The 17772-nt window shown below is 49.4% G+C and overlaps 9 protein-coding genes across 9 annotated transcripts; 5 read left to right on the top strand and 4 right to left on the bottom strand.

The window, feature by feature from the left end:
- Positions 1-388: 388 nt before the first annotated feature.
- N7457_009089 (aldo/keto reductase family protein) lies at positions 389-1410 on the bottom strand (the record flags this gene model as incomplete). The annotated part of the gene is made up of 2 exons (XM_057180132.1): positions 389-1063; positions 1120-1410. The coding sequence occupies 2 exons, from the start codon at positions 1408-1410 to the stop codon at positions 389-391; spliced, it is 966 nt and encodes a 321-aa protein (XP_057028518.1).
- Positions 1411-2821: 1411 nt separating this feature from the next.
- Positions 2822-3971, top strand: N7457_009088 (hydroxyacyl-thioester dehydratase HTD2; the record flags this gene model as incomplete). Its single annotated transcript, XM_057180131.1, has 2 exons — positions 2822-3426; positions 3488-3971. The coding sequence occupies 2 exons, from the start codon at positions 2822-2824 to the stop codon at positions 3969-3971; spliced, it is 1089 nt and encodes a 362-aa protein (XP_057028517.1).
- A 567-nt stretch (positions 3972-4538) lies between these two features.
- Positions 4539-6754, top strand: N7457_009087 (putative C6 transcription factor; the record flags this gene model as incomplete). The annotated part of the gene is made up of 5 exons (XM_057180130.1): positions 4539-4751; positions 4818-5025; positions 5077-6336; positions 6387-6562; positions 6614-6754. The coding sequence occupies 5 exons, from the start codon at positions 4539-4541 to the stop codon at positions 6752-6754; spliced, it is 1998 nt and encodes a 665-aa protein (XP_057028516.1).
- A 350-nt stretch (positions 6755-7104) lies between these two features.
- N7457_009086 (ubiquinone-binding COQ10-like protein) lies at positions 7105-7884 on the top strand (the record flags this gene model as incomplete). Its single annotated transcript, XM_057180129.1, has 1 exon — positions 7105-7884. The coding sequence occupies one exon, from the start codon at positions 7105-7107 to the stop codon at positions 7882-7884; it is 780 nt and encodes a 259-aa protein (XP_057028515.1).
- A 278-nt stretch (positions 7885-8162) lies between these two features.
- Positions 8163-9291, bottom strand: sod4 (mitochondrial 37S ribosomal protein mS42; the record flags this gene model as incomplete). The annotated part of the gene is made up of 4 exons (XM_057180128.1): positions 8163-8693; positions 8757-8881; positions 8995-9175; positions 9232-9291. The coding sequence occupies 4 exons, from the start codon at positions 9289-9291 to the stop codon at positions 8163-8165; spliced, it is 897 nt and encodes a 298-aa protein (XP_057028514.1).
- A 650-nt stretch (positions 9292-9941) lies between these two features.
- N7457_009084 (uncharacterized protein) lies at positions 9942-11186 on the top strand (the record flags this gene model as incomplete). Its single annotated transcript, XM_057180127.1, has 1 exon — positions 9942-11186. The coding sequence occupies one exon, from the start codon at positions 9942-9944 to the stop codon at positions 11184-11186; it is 1245 nt and encodes a 414-aa protein (XP_057028513.1).
- A 343-nt stretch (positions 11187-11529) lies between these two features.
- On the bottom strand, positions 11530-13313 carry PIG-S (GPI-anchored transamidase GPI17; the record flags this gene model as incomplete). Its single annotated transcript, XM_057180126.1, has 3 exons — positions 11530-12384; positions 12416-13006; positions 13071-13313. The coding sequence occupies 3 exons, from the start codon at positions 13311-13313 to the stop codon at positions 11530-11532; spliced, it is 1689 nt and encodes a 562-aa protein (XP_057028512.1).
- A 462-nt stretch (positions 13314-13775) lies between these two features.
- Positions 13776-14548, bottom strand: N7457_009082 (uncharacterized protein; the record flags this gene model as incomplete). The annotated part of the gene is made up of 3 exons (XM_057180125.1): positions 13776-13817; positions 13876-14119; positions 14193-14548. The coding sequence occupies 3 exons, from the start codon at positions 14546-14548 to the stop codon at positions 13776-13778; spliced, it is 642 nt and encodes a 213-aa protein (XP_057028511.1).
- A 419-nt stretch (positions 14549-14967) lies between these two features.
- On the top strand, positions 14968-16515 carry N7457_009081 (hemolysin III family protein; the record flags this gene model as incomplete). Its single annotated transcript, XM_057180124.1, has 2 exons — positions 14968-15126; positions 15190-16515. The coding sequence occupies 2 exons, from the start codon at positions 14968-14970 to the stop codon at positions 16513-16515; spliced, it is 1485 nt and encodes a 494-aa protein (XP_057028510.1).
- Positions 16516-17772: the final 1257 nt, after the last annotated feature.

Below are 17772 nucleotides of genomic sequence, written 5' to 3'. Positions count from 1 at the left end.
GTCCTGGACAACGAGGAAACTGTCCCCAGAGACTAGCCGAGATGAGAACCATCGGGTCCGTTTTTTTTTTTAATTTTTTTTTTAATGGAATTTCCCCCTTCGGTCTTTTTGAGGCTATTCACACTTTTGGCCCACATGATTTCCCCACCATGACTCCACCCCCACAACATCAGCTTGTTGGTTGTTTGACAGTTATTTATGTTGATTCTTTTCTTTCACTGTACGTGGAATATATCTCTTTAAGAAAACCATTTGATCAAATTGAATCCTCCACTAATAATCTTGGCTGGTTCCCTGTGTTCCCTCCCACAATAGGACTACCTGTCACTCCCCCCTACTAGCAGCTATTTACCATGCTTTCACTCTTCAAACCCCAGACAATTCTGTCTCACTTAAAAAATGAATTGAAGTTATCCAGCGGCGCATCAGGCTCGACAATCTTCCACACCTCCTCAATCCGTTCTGCGATTTCCGCGCTCAGAGGGCCCTTGCTCAAACCAGCAAGCGTCTGACGGAGCTGCTCAGCATTCCGCGAGCCAAAAATTACTCCATCTCCAAATTTGCCTTCCAACACCGAGTTGTGCGCCACCCATCGATAGGCCAGTTCAGCCTTCGAGATACCAGACTCCTCGGAAATCTTCCCCCACAGTTTCAGGCCCTCCAGCATGCTTGGCTTGTTATATAGTGCATTATAGATTCCCCCTACTGGCGTGCTTTGATCCCATCGGCCCTCGCCGCCGGAGATGATTGTCTCAACATCCTTGGTCAAAAAGCCTCCTGCGATGGGTGAATAGGCATAAAAGGAGATGTTGTGTTTCCGCAGCGTTGGAAAAATCTCTTTCTCGCCTCGACGTGCAATGGCAGAGTAATTTCCCTGGAACACACTTGGCACAACATAATCGTTTTCGCGGCAGATGCGGACCACTTCCTCGACTTCTTCGGCCAGATAATTGGAAAGCCCGAAGCGCTTGAACTTCCCGGCTTGATACATCGCGTTGACACTCGCCAGCAAGTCTTCGAGTGGCCTCTTTCGCTCGGGAGCATGGATATAGTACACATCAAGCTAGGAATACTATCAGAAGCTGGACCCTTTTCAATATCCCATTGTCAGAAGCTCACCTGCTCAGTTTGGAGAAGATCCAAACTCGTGTTCAAGGTCTCAACGAAAGACTCCGGGGTGAAAGGCTCGGGGCCAAATCCACCGGGATGTTTCGAATCGATGGAAAATCGGGAACCGGCGTGGACCTGGCCCAAACGATCCTCGGAATTGGCATAGATCCTGGCAGTATCGATACTTTTGATACCATTGTCATGGAGAATATCGAGGACTGTATTGATGGATTCAAGAGTCGGGTATGAAGCCTCGACCATAAGTGAGCCTCCGCCCCAGATGAGCTTGGTGCCAACCATGATATATTGTGAATGACGATTGAAAATTGAGAAGCCAGAGGAACTGTGAGTGATGGAAACAAAAAGGAAAACAGGATGTAGAAGATGATCGGAGGATATTTATCACCAGAATCTACGGGACTTCGATATCACCATCTCCGACGGAGACGGACGAATGTTGTCTATACATAGATGACCTATCTCTTGTTGTATTGTGGTCAGCTCCTCGCAGGCTTGTGGTTAACTCCGAAGATTGCGAAGGCCGAAGGATTATCAATCATAGTAGGTATCGACCCACTATCCACGTCTATGACTTTCCATTTGAGATTTTGCATCGCAGAAACTGACCAGCACAGTCTAAACCCCCGGACTATGCAATCTGGAAGGTCCTTACGCGTGTATAGTCACAAATGTGGCAGTATGGGTGATTGATCTGTCCGTGACATTCCATTGTGGCACAAGTGGCTTGGAACTACTTGACCTGTAAATACCCAGTCACTCTGTACTTCCACTAGCGACTACAACCTTCAAGCTATCCGTGGGCGACAGGATCGTTACAAATCTAGGTCTCCTTTCGTTGGGAAAGGTTGGAAGGTTGGAAGCTGAGGTCTTCCCCAAATAGGAAGACTATCTTACTCGCGAGCCCTGGAGAGGAACTGCCTAGGTGTCCATATCCATAATCAGGTCTGTACAGGATATGACACTGGTGTCACTTTAGAGTATATTAAGAGCGAAATTATGATTATCAGATACGAAATATTCCTCGAGGAGGCCCACGAGCACAACTTAGGATATAGCAAGAAGCCTTGCTGCTCAGACAGGCTTTATTATTAACCAGCCTTGACTAATGCCCGCTTGAAGAGATTACAGCAACTCCAACGTTGATTTCGTCGATCTCGGTGCTGGAACCATTTCAACGAAAGCAGGACATAGAGCACTCGCAGCACGATGCTGTGATCGAGATCAAGAGTTTGAATGGCATCGAAGATTGAGAGTAAGAGCTATTCTCAATATTTAGTGGCCTATCTCTGAATTTCATAGAATCGGCTATACTATCTTTAAACAATTGAGAGGATGGAAGGCTATTTAGTATCTTAGGACAGCTGGATATTTGGGGTTTCCTGCACAACAGTTCACAGATGGGCCAATCTACGCTAACAAGCTACGTCTAGAAGTACAATCCTGCACTGGAAGATGAATCCACCCTCGTTTATGGAGTACAGCTTCACGTCTTTCGAGTGATTAAATGGGGACTTCTGCAATAAAAGTAGAAAGAATTGGATTGAGAGTCTACTAGCCGGTGTATAGCCATCCCAAGTATAAAGCCGACTCGGGAAAACATCGGCTTCCCCGCATGAATTTGGAGATCAGCTATTTCTCTTCTTTTTTCTTCCTTGGGTCTTACATTCTGACCACTCTTTTCCAGAACATCATGTCTTCAAGCTTGTCGTTACTTACTGCCATGCGCCCGCGCGTGCTGGCACAAGGAACGCGACCGGGCGCAATTCGCAATTTCTCCATTTCTCAGCGCCTCCGCTCCCCGGATGCTGCTTCGGTAGCCTCGTCCTTCCTGGCGCGTTTTCAATCCCTAGGGCCCCAAACACGCACACAAACGATAGATGCAAACCAACTTCAGCTTTTCACCCTCACTCTCAATCGCCCAACTCTCTTCCCCGGTGCTCCCTCGCTGTCCAATGGCGCCTCCGCCCCGCAATCCGCAGTACCGGTGCCGCCAGGCTACCACCTCGCGTACTTCACGCCTGCGTTTCTGGAAAATGAACTCGGAGCTGATGGAACCGACGCATCATACAACCCCGATGTGCCATTCACCCGGCGCATGTGGGCAGGCGGCGAGGTACTGTGGCCTCGCGTGGATGGGAAACCCAACCCGTTGCGGGTAGGACAGCAGGTGCAGGAGACAACGCGGGTACTAAGTGCGGAACCCAAGATTGTCAAAAAGACCGGCGAAGAGATGATCGTTGTTGGAGTAGAGAAAGAATTTGCCAACGAGCATGGCGTGTCAATCATTGACCGACGGTCCGACCTCCCTTTGTCGCGAAAGGTCGCAGATCCAACATACTGACAATGGCATACATAGTAACTGGGTCTTCCGTAAGGCTTTACCTGTTCCATCCGCATCAGCAGCATCCAGCGCCCCTGTGTCGTCATCAACATCCCATCTCGCGACCCCGAGTCCTACCTCATCCCTCATCTCCACCGAGGGCAACACGCACACGCGAACCCTAATGCAAACACCCGTGACACTCTTCCGTTTCTCTGCTTTGACTTTCAACCCTCACAAGATCCACTACTCGCTGCCGTGGGCGCGAGATGTAGAAGGACATAGGGACCTTGTTGTGCATGGGCCCTTGAACCTGATCTCCATTCTGGATCTCTGGCGTGACACTCGCCTCAATGTCACAGATCCCACATTGGTCGTCCCAGAGCGTATCTCTTACCGAGCAACGAGCCCTTTGTATGCTGGGGATGAGTATCGGATTGTGCTTGAGGAAGGGGAGGGAGCAAAGGTGCAAATTATCGGACCTGGAGGTATAGTCGCCATGAAGGCCGAGATTCACTAGATGTTACATAAATAGAGGAAGGCACATTAGGTAAATATAAAGCAAGAGTCTGGTTATAATCACTTCCATCGTAAGACTGTAGACGCTATTCCCGATAACTCCGCCGTTATGTGTCTATTGCGGGGCCATAGATCCTGGGGCTGAGCAGTCCTCCACTTCGCTTTCCCCTTTGAACGTTCGAGCTAGATCTCTCTAACGGAGTGGTCTCCCGGCAAAATCTCCATCACTCGCTAATTGCAATAACCATAGATAATGGATGAGCCCATAGACCCCGCTGCGGAGGCATCCGCCCCCAAAAAGCGAACACGAGTGCAATTTTCCTGCACAGCGTGCAGATATCGCAAGTAAGCTCCGCCCAAGAGACGGCATGTATGTCTAGCATATCCGCAGCAGCTGATCACCAATAGATTGAGATGCTGCCGCAGCTACCCTTGTACTAATTGCAAAAAACGAGGGGAGGCCGCATCATGCACCTATGTCGGGCGCGGGCCTCGAGGCAAGACTCAGAATGGGCGCCTGAACCCAACTTTGGTGCAGGACCGCTTGCACCATCTGGAAAATCTGGTCATGTCCCTTGCACAGAAGCAGAGGGCTGATCCTTCTATTGATGTTGATTTCGATGCGGGCCAATCACAAACTAGGACTGATTATACAACGCCTTCGCCGAGCAGTTCTGATCGCGATGCTGTGTCGACTCCGGTTGATACGGGGACGTTGGTTGTTGAGGATGAGGGAACTAGCTATATTGACAGCGCAAACTGGCGCGCGATCCTGGAAGAGGTATGTTTTGTTTGAGTGGTTGTGGCATTTTGAAAGACTTTTGCTGACGATCTCTCATACTTGAAGATCAATGGTATGAAAGAAGATCTACACCAGACCGAAGAAAGATCCGACGATGGTGTCGATACTGATCCATACGATGATTCATCTCCGGTTCTCCTTCTTGGGACGAGTCGTCCGGTGAACAAAGAAGAGGTGCTTGTGGATATTCCACCACGCTCAATAGCCGATCGACTAGTCTCTCGCTTCCTTAAGACGTCTGAACCGTCACGAGGTATGTGTTTGTTATCCATTGATGTAGAAAAGCACACTAACAGGGCCATAGTTGCCATTCATGCCCCTACGTTCCAGAAAGAGTATGAAGAGTTCTGGATCCACCCAGCCGATAAATCATTTACCTGGATTTCTCTCTTATACTCAATCATGGCACTATCAGTTTCTATATTCCGTCGAAGTGCAGAGCCATTGCCTTCCAACATGACCGGCCCTATCACTTCATGGGGCTCATTCCGGAAAAGGGCCGCACAGTGTCTCATTCAAGCAAACTATATCACTCCAGGGCGATACAAAGGAGAAGCACTATTCTTTTACTCGTTGACCGAGTTTTACCGAAACCGAGATGCGCAGGTCGGGGTATCCTATCTACTTGGAATGACTATTCGCGTGACTATGCGTATGGGTTACCATCGTGATCCGTGTCATTACCCAATGCTGTCGGCCCTAGATGGGGAAATGCGGCGACGTCTCTGGGCCTTGCTTGTTCAGCTCGACACGTTGGTCTCATTTCAAGTCGGCGCTCCTCGGACAATTCAGCATTGGCAATATGATACAAAGCCACCATCCAACTTGTTGGACACAGATTTCGACGAGAATTCCAGTCAATTGCCGCCCGATAGGCCAGAGAATGAACTGACGGATTGTTCATACACGAGAGCCAAAAGTCATCTCATCAAAGTCTTCGGGAAAATAACAGACCTAGCATTTTCTAGAGAGCCCTCATCCTATGATGAGACCTTGGAGATTGACCGTCGTTTGGAAGCTGCACATGATATGATACCTTCCATTTTGCGCATTCGACCAATGACACAGTCTATCGCAGACCCAGCAGAACTGATCATGCGACGTTTCACCTTAGAGCTTCTGTATCTGAAAGCACGTCTTGTTCTCCATCGTCGGTATATCGCGGAAACTAATACCAAGTTTTCCTACTCGCGATCAGTCTGCTTGGCCGCAGCTCGAAAAGCGCTTCAACACCATACAGAGATTTGCAACGAATGCATGCCTGGTGGCCAATTACACGCTGAGCGATATTTCCTTAACTCCCTTCAAAATACCGACTCTTTACTCTCGGCAATGATCGTTTGCCTCGAACTATCCCAGGATGCAGATCGTGGCGATGCTGCACGCCTTACACCCCAAGAACGTGCAGACTTCTTACATCTTTTGGAGACCACATATCGCCTCTTCATGGAGCCTACCCATCGGACTATAGATTCACAGCGAGCAGCGAACGCTCTGGGTATTATGCTTAGACGGGTCAAAGGTGGCGACATTCAAACTGGGCAGTCATCAACATCCATGAATAGTAAGCCTCATCTCTCTTTCTTCATATCATTGCGCTGACATAGTCACCAGATGGCAACCTACAGCACTTGAATCTTCAATCAGCCCTGGGACAGCAACTATTCTTCGTGCAAACACCCGATATTGACGAGGTGCTCTCCGCAATGCCCAATCCGGACCGGACGCAGTCGTACAACTCCCTAGAGGTCATCGAGGATATGCTTGCTGTACCCGCTCAGCTTGACTGGGTAAGTTTTCCCATTATGTTTGTTATTCCCGGGCTAATACTTCATCTATAGCACTTATACGACAGCCGCATCTCGGGTGTCGAGAGTACTTCCAATAACAATGCCTGGTATTCCGACGGTCCAGCGGATCCGATGTACGATTTCGCTGCGTATCAATCTGGAGTATCGCCAATGGATGATCAAATCCACTAGATATAATGACAGTGAACTGTGGATATATCTTGGACGCGTACTGGGTGTTCTTCTTGTACATTGTCGACTAAACATCTTGAGATGATACCCAACTTGATCAATTAATTGGAATAAACAAGAAAACCCACATGTCATAACATATCCATCTTTCGTGATCTCGTCAGCTTCCTTCGATTTCTTTTCAAAAAAGGAGAAGTCCACTTCATAGGTCTCTGGTAGATCTAGAGTATGCAATCGTAATCGAGCCGAGGCGGGTGCAGATCCCGCTCCGCAGACCCAAAGCTTTTTCCTCCTCTGCGAGCAACCAATACAACAAGAACCTGTGAATAGCCCTCCTCACAACCTCCTCAATGCGACCAATCCGTACACTGCGACTTCCAAGTCGCCCAACTCCAGCCCCTTCTCAGCGCAATGTATGCCAACTCTCCCAGCAAACACCCACAAGGCCAATGAGCACAACACGACCAACCCTTCCTTACCTACGACCAAGCCAAGGCCCCAAAACCACCACACGAGCCTTCGGCCTACCCGACCTATCATCCTTCCTCCCCAACAACAACGCCAACAACTCCCCGCACCGCGTCCTAACCGCCACCCGCAACCTCCCCTACAACCCAGCCCTGCTCTACAAAGTGATCGCCTCAGTGGAATCCTACAGCCAATTCCTCCCCTTCCTGACCGCGTCGACCGTGACAGCGCGCGATCCGGAAACCGGGTACCCGACCCAAGCGTTCTTGACAGTCGGCTACGGCCCGCTCAGCGAGACGTTCACATCGCGCGTGATCTGCGATGTAGAGAAGCTGACTGTCGAGGCGAAGAGCGGTGCTCAGTACGGGAAAGAGGAAAAGGATGTTCAGGCTAGCAAGAGCTCTTCGTCTGGACTGAGTGGGTTCTTCCCCGGTGCGAATGAGGGCCTTTTTGAATACCTCACCACGAAGTGGGAGCTGGTGCCGCTTTCGCAGGCTGAGGGGCAGGGTAAGCCGTTGACTAAGGTTAATTTGGAGGTGCGGTTTGAGTTCCGTTCTCAGATGCATGCTACTATTATGAGTGCTGTTGAGGGGCAGATGGCTGGGGTTATGATTGAGGCGTTTGAGAAGCGGATACGGGAGGTTGAGGGCAAAGGGCAGTGATGGACACTGATGTTTCGATTATATATTTGGTTGTATATTAGTGGAGTTTTGGGGATTCAGATATATCTTGTATCTAGACTTGCATTTTGTCAGATTTGCATATCCTCTACAGTGGAAGAAAAAGATAGAGAGCATCGCCAATTCGATTCTATTGGATGGATTCGCTGTACATGCTCAGTTCAGAGTCTGTGAAGATGAGGAATGAGCACGGAGAAAAAAAATAAAAAAACATGATAGTATATAATACAGATTATCCAAACACAGAAATGATTTTCGACTTAAAGCATGCTCATACTCCGATGACGGTTAATGGAGCTGCGCGAGTGCTTCATCGAGCCAACGGCATTGTAGTTATCGAAGACCACATCCCAGTTAATCCGGTTCCACCAGCGCTCCAAGTACTCGTCCTTGCCGGCAATACCGTAATCCATCATCCAAGCGTGCTCCCAGGTGTTAACGCAAAGAATGGGCTGCACATCGACGGCGCCGGGTGCGAGGCTCTTCTGGTTCTGGGCGTGGGCACCCATGGAGCCGGCGAACTGGTTACCCAGCTGGGTCTCCGGGGAGTGGGTGGACATGTCGACGGGTTGGCGCCGGGAGTGGGCGGCCGGGTAGGGGGAGCCGGCGCTGTAGGTGCAGAAAATGTGCATCATGCCCTCGCGCTCGAGGTTCTTGGCGAGCCATACGAATCCGGGGCCGAACATTGAGCTGGCGGTGGCCAGGAAATCCATCTTCAAGGACTCGACGGAGGAGCAGGTGTCGACGATGTCCCGGGCGAACTTATCGGGGATGGTGGTGGCTGTGGGGGACTAGATCGAGCAGGCGAGTCAGACGTGACTGTTATCGAAAAATGTATCAGTCTCAATACTAACCACACAGTTGAAGAAAAAGTGGTTGTTGTGGGCCATTGAGGCATAGTTGAACACCGAGGCCATCTCCGGACGCTTGGAGTATTTGACCAGCAACTCTCCGGGTTTGGCATCCGCATCGACGGTGTCTAATATATTAGAAGGTCGGGTTAGTCTCTCCATATATTCCTTGTGCCAATTGTCCGCCAGAGGCCGAATTTGTTCGATGTGTCGTTTCGCAGGGTCGGAGTGTCGGGCTCACCTTGTGTCAACAGATTGAGTTTGTCAACGAGCAGAGTCTGGTATTGGGTCCAGGAGAAGTCAAATGCCTCGGGAGACATGAACTCAGGAACACCATTCTCCTTGTAGTAGGCATCGTGCTGCAATTGGGGAATGCGATGGATAGCACGGGTCTGGAAGCCTGAGAAGGCGGAGGTAGGTTTCTGGTCAAAACGCGGTTAGTCGAGACGAAACAGGCGATAGAAAGATTGAGTCTCACTGGGGAGAAAGAGGACGCTGCGCGCAAAGCGCTCTGCGGCCGGACAAATCGGCTGAACATGACGAATGGCACTGTGAATGGTCGGGTTAATCGTGGAGAGCTTCGACGTCGAAGAATTTCCCTCCCGGCGTGTTTCCCGATCGGAACTAGTCGCAATTATGTAAGACACCCACCAACAGCCAATCACATCGTCTGAATCTACTTCATCTTTAAGCGCCTACTCTGTACTCCTCTGGTCTTCATCCAATCCTCGTTCTCAAGACCCCGGGCCGATGGGGTTCTGCAGCCAAAAATATGGTTTAGCGCCCATGGTGTTACCATTTACATCATGCGGTCGACCCTGAAACAACCGGTGCCTATTTTAGGACTCCGGCGCATACAAGGACTCTTTATGTGCAAGACCAGATGGAAAGCAGTAGCGCCTTCATTGAAGAATGACAGATTCTGCTTCTTTGATCGGTCTTTGTTTTAGGCAGAATTCAATGCTCTTGTTTCTTGTTCATTGACAATTAATTCATTGCTGTGGAATTCTCATCCAGTGTTGATTTCTCTACTTACTCTCCAACTTTTACTATACATGAAGACTCCGTCACGAGTGTTACTTCATATTCCTTTTGAAATCTCGTTTTGGATTGATCGCCAGGGATAGCTCCCGTTGTCAATCTTTTCTCTTTTCTTTTTTTCTCCAGCTGAGCTTTCCCATCGCCGGCATGGCAAGGTCAACTACCGTCATTACCAGACGGCCGTCCGTTCTGCTGCTTTTGACTCTGATGGCCAGTATCAGGCCAGGATGGGCATTAGACTCTTTTGATATCTTTCCAAGGGGTTCAGAAGCATGCCCTTCCTCATACGCTCGCTGCAGTAGCACCAAGCTCCCAAATGATTTCTGCTGCCCTTCAGACTCCACATGCATCAGTCTAGATGAGGCCAGTTCTGCCATCTGCTGTCCCGCGGGTAAAGATTGTGATTATATCTCGCCGATTGTATGTGATGTTCAGCAGCAAGATACAAGTCTCTATCCTGAAAGTCAGATCAAGACAACCCGTCTGGATGATAGCCTCCCCAAATGCGGCGATGCGTGCTGCCCATTTGGCTACAGCTGCCAAGGCAACAATACTTGTTCATTGAACAAAAAGACATCTACAACAGCAACAATCACTGGGTCTTCCTCCTCTACCCTCCCAACTTCACTGTCGACGACAGCTACAAGCGCAAGAGACCCTCCGACAACAATCACACCCGTACCATCTCCATCATCTGAAAAGTCCAATAACTCCACGACCTTCGCAGACCTGGAAACATCATGCCCCTCATTCCCGGGTGAAGCCATAGCAGCAGGCTTCTTCCCAGGCGCCATCTTCGGTGCTATTGCTGCCCTCTTGATATCTCTCTGCTTCCGACGCCGTGCGCGCAAAAACGAACCCGAGATGCAAGAAGGCAAATCCGGACCACACTGGTCCCAACGTTCTTCTGCTGGAGCCCCATTGAGCATATCGAACCCTATACCCCAAGACGACACTTCCTACCGCACAGACTTCCTCCGAAGTCCACCGCGAGCCAGACGATCCTCTATAGGAGGACGTTCCACTCGCTCTGTGCTCCACCGCACGGGCAGCAGAGTGCGGAGTCTATTTTCCGGTTATCCAAGACATGATCCCCGACTAGACAAAGATGTGCCAGCTGTCCCTATGCCACCGGCTCCGGTTACTCCCCCAAGGCAGCGCCAGCCGAGTACAGAAAGTATCAAGGTGTATTCGCCGCCTGGGGAATTCTCGCACTCCCGCACTGTCTTGGTACCTGAGCCATACCCGAGTAGCCTCTCCCGACCAGGTACTAGGTTTTCGGACCTGATGCAGGTTGTTGGATTTCCTCATGATGGGAAGGGTAAACTACCTTATGCCACTGGGGAAAAGGCTCGACAAAACCCGTTCAGGGATCCTGGACATTTGATATAGACCTTTTGATTGTTCTGGCATTGATGGTGTACTAAGATATCCATGCTTGTATTGCTTTTTATCTGAGTGTTCAGATTTACTCGTTTAGATGCATAGGTACCTCACTAATTCTCCGTCTAATTCAAAGATTCCATATAGCTTTCTATGCATGAGGATCAGGATCATTGTACAAGATAAGTGCCTTAGATGGAAGCCGGATTCTAGATTCTTTCCAAGGAGACGATATAAATGGGACCTTAAGACACATATGGGATGAAAATAGCATCAAAAAGTAGCAAATAATAAATTCAACAGGTGTATATATGACTCCTAGAATACATAAATAATGGAAGGTTGTGTTGCTCTATGACGCTAACGCCTTCTTCGCCTTCCTTCCAGCAGCAATCCTCTTGAGTTCCTTGAGCAATCCAACAACAAGAGGAACACCAATTGGTCCCAGAAGTGGTAAATAGACGGCCACTTTGTGTTCGTCAGGGAAATATACTTGCCCAACCATACTCTTCTCAAAGAAGCTGCGCTCGGCTTCTGTCTCCGCGACTCGGGCACTAGCAAGTGCAGCGCCAAAGCGACCCTCGCGCAGGTAGGAGCAGGTGGCACCAAGATGAGAGATAGTAGTAGATACCGAAGTAGCCACGGTGGCGGGGATAGGGATAGATGGCAGGGACTCAGTAAGGCGGGCAAGAGAGCCCATTGTGGATGAGGCAGAAAGCAAAAGAGTGGCCGCGCGAATGCGAATAGAGGTCTGAAGGCGAAGGGGAAGAGAGGCAGGGGTGCTAGGAGTACCGAGAAGAGTGAGAAGTTGATGAGAGAATGTCATGAATGCAGGGCCCAGAGATTCCTGGGAGAGATGGGCAGGATTGGACCGGCCACCCTGCTTGTCGGGATTGGAAAGCGGCGGATTAAGAAGGAACACTCCGCCCCACTGAGGAACTATCCAGCTAGAAGCGCGATTCTCCTTGACAATGAGTGGCGACTGTGAGGGGTCTGGGACATAAAGGATGAAATTAATTGTCGGGCCACTGCCGATGCTTGGGTTCAATGGCCATTCTGCAGCGTTGACGAAGGCACTTAGGTCCTCTTTCTTCAATGTCCACGCTGCCTCGGCTTCATCATACTCCGGGGTTGGCGCAGTAGGTGCAAAGTTCGCATAGAGCTGCACTTGTGTATCGACTGTGAAGTTGCTGATAGGAGAGAATGCCTGGAGGAGAGGGGGAGACATATTCATTCACAGCAGCCTCGATATCCCACGAAGAAGGCTCAGATCTCGGGGTGAAGAGTGAGAATGAAAGGTGGTAGGTTTCGGTATATTTCATTGACCGGCGCAGCCTTCGGCTGATGTCTTCGGCGAGCTGTGGTGAGGTTGAAGCAAGCCCAGCGGTATTTCCAGATAAAATGTATGCTATAGTAGCCTTTTCTTCTCCATACAAGCGCTGGAGCTCCTCGGCAATGAAGACAGAAAGGGGAGAGTTGGAGGAAGAAGGCACTGGGACCTGATTTGGCGGATAGAAGACATCGAGCTGCGTCGTAGCTGCATGAAGCTCTGACCGAGGGCCTGCGATGCCCTCCTGGGGTAACAGCCGAACAGTCAACGCGGTATCCGCAGTGTCCTGCGCATCATTTCTGGCACTTTCCAAGCTGTCATCCCCATTATAATCTGTTGTTGTGCTGTCGTTGGTCAACTTGAGCCGTAGGTGATGAGCTGCGAACTCATTGAGATCATCAAGTGTATGCTGTGTCGTGCGGAGGAGGTGCTGAGCCTCAACAGACTGCATCGAGGGAGTCGCAAGGTGAATCTCTAAAGGGAACACTGGTCGGCATGCCTGTAGAGATCATTATTAGCATTTACCAAGTCCCCAACACCACGGATGATTCCGCAAGTCGTACCTTGCCATCGGCCCAATCCACCATCTCCTCAATGGGGAGAGAAGCTCTGTAAATGGATGTTGTCTTCCACCATATTGGAAATCCAAGGAATATGATAACGGCCCAAAAAGCTGCTATCACTCGAAATCGCGTTTGGACAGCAGCCGGGGTCTCTGGGGGTGGAGCGCGCTTGACGCTGGGTTGGGGATCAACTTGGGTGGCCGAAGCCTGAGGAGACTCCTGGTCTCCTATTTTGGTCGTCATAGTCGGGACATGCTTTGTGCTCTAAATTAGAGCAGCAAAGGCGTGATTGTTTATCCAATCGAGTGTTGACTGGGGGAAGTTGACAGCCGGGCGGAGAAGTCCCCCATCTTCAACGGACAACGGTGGCCGCATGGAGGGACACAGTCAGCGCAGCATCTAGCCCCGGTACACATTGGCTTCGATCTAGGTAACTACGTATGTGATGTTATTTAAAATTGCATATTGTTGAATTACATATACTTTGGACAATGCTACCTTTGTGCCCCTGTGGTTCGAAGCCCTCGGATTCGCATCCAATCTACTCCGTACAGAGCGATCGAATGGAGATCATGGTATTAGGTATTATCGGCTCAAAAGTATTTCAAATTCATAAAACAAGGGTATCTCAACCAGTAACGCCGATTAAATGTAGCGATCAAGCCCCTAGTAGGCTTCGAACGCTATACCTCCACATGCAAATATCTAGTATTCCTTCTCGAAGATCTTCTGGATGGGCTTAGCGGCCTAGATATTAAGAGTCTGATTAGCGATCCGTAACAGGGGAAGAGGTAGAAAAACATACATCAATGAACTTTTCGAGATCTTGGTCAAGATTGGCAAGATCGTTCTTCCGTTTCTTGTTCTCCGCAATCAAGGCCTGCTTGCGCTTCAGAAGCTCCTGTCGCGCTTGTTCCAGCTTCTCGCGTTCAGCATGCTCATGCTCAATGCGAGCAATCATGAGTTCATGCTCACTAGACTGGCGATGTTGGGGATGAAGTTCTAGGAAGTCTTCGACCGGGATCAAAGGGAGGGATAAGTATTTATGGCTACCACAACAAACATGTCAGTTCGCAGAATTCGAAGGGACTCCGAGCATCTTAAGAAATCAGATTCACGCACTCATAGGCCTCGCAAGCCGCAATTTCCCCTGTCAAATGCTTCTGTTCATAGTACAAGTTCTGGAGTTGGAGATGCAGGCGATCAATTTCTTGCCGAGCCTCTGCCGTTGACTGCTTGGTGTCGCGCACGCGAAAGATGGCATCCCGATTCTGCCCGCGGAGTTGGGCCAACAGTGCGAACAGGATTTTCTGTTGTTTAGACGCGGCCAAGGATATATCTCGAAGCTTGGCGGCATCGTTGGGAAGGGCGTCAGGGTTTAGGATAGTGAGCAATTCTTGACAGCGGACCAGAGTCTCGGCGCTAGTCTGAAGAACCGGTAAGAGCGACTCATCGGCGACAATCTCACTGATAGCCATATTGTAAATGGTGGATAAGGATCCGATGGGAGTGGCGAGAGACAAAAGCCGAGAAAGAAAATAAGGTGGAGAGGCGAGATGGATCAATCAGAGCGGCGTCAGGCGCATGTGCCCTCCCGAGGTCGGGTTGTGGTTGGGGAACTTGGCCCTTTTTTTTCCCCAAGCGCCGTCGATTTACGTCTGACATTCCCCTCCTTTTTTCCTTTCTTGGATTCTTGATGTACCCCTCGTTCCTTTTTGTTTAACAAGTCTTTTTCAAGTCCACAGGGCTTTGTCTGATTTCGTTTCCGGATCCCTCGGCCGTGCGGGTACCCTTGCCTCTCAACGCTTGTTGTGCAACTTTATCAAACTGCATGGCCTTTGATTAAGACTGGACAGGCTCACTTTCGACTACGCCTATGGCTTGTGGCACTTCTTCAATGGCAGTGGAGGCTTCTCCCGAAGAGGCATTTGCCTTCGCTACAGCGATCCCGGGCGAGGATACCGGAGTTCTTCGTGATCGGCGGCGGAGACATTCGTTCCATGCTTCTAGAAAACTTTCGTGCGACTATCAGGATGCAGATGCGGTTTTCATTAGGGTGTGTGATTGGTTCCATTCGCTAGAAATCTGTTGGGTAACAATGTGTCTAACCAAGTTTTAGGTCGAACTCTTCTTGGCCGAACTGGAACGTCGAATGCAATGGATCGAGCAATACCGGAAATCCCATATGGTGCAAGTCGACGCCAGTCTGAAACGCGGCTATGCTACTTTGGAGGCCGTCAGAGATCAATGTTCCCTCGCCTCGGGCGAGCTGATGGGAAGTGGCAAGAAGCGGGCCAAGATTCTGGTCGAAACCCTCGAGGATAGATACAATGAAGCCCTAGTCACGAAAGAGACCTTGGAGCAGAAGGCGCAAGCCGGGGTGCGTTTGATGGAGTCTTTCTTGTCCGAGCTTGAGAATCGAGTACATGCGGTTCGCGATCGCGGCATCTATGGCACCTTGGACGATGGATGGAAGGCCATGGACTCAAAGCTGGTTCACGCCCGGGAAATCGTTGACGAGGGCATGGAGTGTGCTCGCCGAACTCGTAATACTCTGCGAGATACTATTGAAGAAGCGATTCGACTCGCCCAGGAGAAGCGATTGATCAACTACGATGAACTGCCCCATCCATGGCGAGTCAACCCACACATCATCAATGGCTATCGATTCACCACTTCTAAGGTTGAATGTGTCTCGTCAGTCTTCGCCTATTCGAACGAAATGTTCAACATTTGGTCCCATGTGATCGGCCTCGTTATCGTCCTGGCCATCGCCTTTTACTTCTACCCGCTGCACACCAATTTCCACATGAGCTCTAAGTCCGACGTCGCCATCGCTGCCGTTTTCTTCTTCGCTGCATGCAAGTGTCTGGTCTGCAGCACTATTTGGCATACCATGAACAGTATCGCTTCGCAATCCTTGATGGAACGCTTCGCTTGCGTGGACTACACTGGAATTTCCATGCTAGTCGCTGCCTCTATCGTGACCACCGAATACACCGCATTCTACTGCGAGCCTTTCTCTCGGTGGACGTACATCTTGCTTACTATGTCATTGGGTGTCGGTGGCATCATTCTACCCTGGCACCCAACGTTCAACCGCCATGACATGGCTTGGGCCCGCGTGGGCTTTTTCGTGACCCTTGCACTCACCGGCTTCTCGCCGATCGCCCAGCTATCTTACACGCGTGGTTTCTATTGGACCATGTATTTCTATGCACCAGTCGTGAAAAGCATCCTGGTCTACTTCGTCGGTGCGTGTGTTTATGCTTCCAAGGTCCCCGAGCGCTGGAAGCCAGGTTTCTTCGATTACGTCGGCGGCAGCCACAATATCTGGCATCTGGCTGTCTTGGGTGGTATCTTTTTCCACTACCGGGCCATGCAGGATTTGTTTGCAGGAGCATTCCAACGAGCCCAGGGCGAGTGTCCGAGCATGACGTTGTGAACATATCTTCCAACATACACGAATCTCCCTACATTGCTGATTGTTGTCCGCATTTTTTGCTCATGAGCAAGTCTCATGGGGGTACATGGTTTTGGTATTTCAACATTCCCTGATTAGATGTTTAGACTAGCAGCTCACTGCTAGTCACGACTTGCTATGGCTCCTCTGATGAAATCTGTCTTTTCTGTTTTCTGCGGAACCCTCAACACAGTTGGTGCCGTTTCGCTCGCATGGATGGAGTATGTCTTGATTGTCCTTTTTATTACTTCACTTCTCAGAGCATTGGCCTGTACAGAATCCCATTGCCTCTTCCTTTTTTTTTCCCTTGTTGGCGACACTGTCAAATCTACCTAGATTCAGAGTGTGCACACATTTTGGTTTTCACTGGTGTACTTTGGACGCATTTACCGCACTATAGGCATCTACATCTTGCAGATTGCCTTGGTCAATATTTGGTTAGAACATATTAAGATTTTTATTGCAATTTTCATTATCTTTTGTCATAAGCTCCTGCTTCTATTGGCGTGTACTCTTAAATATTCACAGACAGACCCTTAAGAAAGCCCAAGAAGGATGTTCGAGATGCATTTGTCGCATCTCTACTCTGTAGTGTCCAACCATGTACAGTTATAAAAGCTTCGAACATAACACATACGTATTCTACTCATGATGACGTTTCCTTGATATGTATCGTATAAGTTCTTCCACTGCGTGTAGAGGATGTTATTTTGTTTCCCTGCTCGCATTTTACCATCATGGCCAACTTTACAAGTGAGTAGCTACCAAGCACCTGACTCAAAAGACAACCTTGAAAGTCTAATATTGGAATCTAGATGGGCCCATTTGAATTGAATGAACATCACATGATGGCATATAATGAGATTAAGTTTACACTGAGTAGTAATCAATGAGTTTATTTTGACGGCAGGTATTGTCGCTTGAGTTTGTTTGCAAATTCTATGACATTGTCTAATGTGTGTCGTATATTCATAACGCCATGATGAAGGCAGTGCCCTATATCAACAATAGTCCGAGTCATTCTCTCAATCTTGGACGGCGGTGCCCCAATTTCAGTCACTGGGTTTATTCAAACAATATGGTGTTTCAGGTCTCAGCGTGATGGGTATTTGCGATAGATCTGTAAAGGAAATGGCGAAAAACTCAATATCAAGCTCGAATTGTGAGCGGAAACGTTGCGATGATCTGACAATGACTCAGACTCGTTGGGAGAAAGTGAATCCCTTCTCCTTTGTTGAG

Source organism: Penicillium paradoxum (genome assembly GCF_028828445.1).
Source record: "Penicillium paradoxum strain IBT 22861 chromosome Unknown utg000007l_segment0_segment0, whole genome shotgun sequence".
Classification (NCBI taxonomy): domain Eukaryota; kingdom Fungi; phylum Ascomycota; class Eurotiomycetes; order Eurotiales; family Aspergillaceae; genus Penicillium; species Penicillium paradoxum.
The sequence above is the reverse complement of the archived record's forward strand: the minus strand, read 5'-3'. Positions and strand labels throughout refer to the sequence as shown.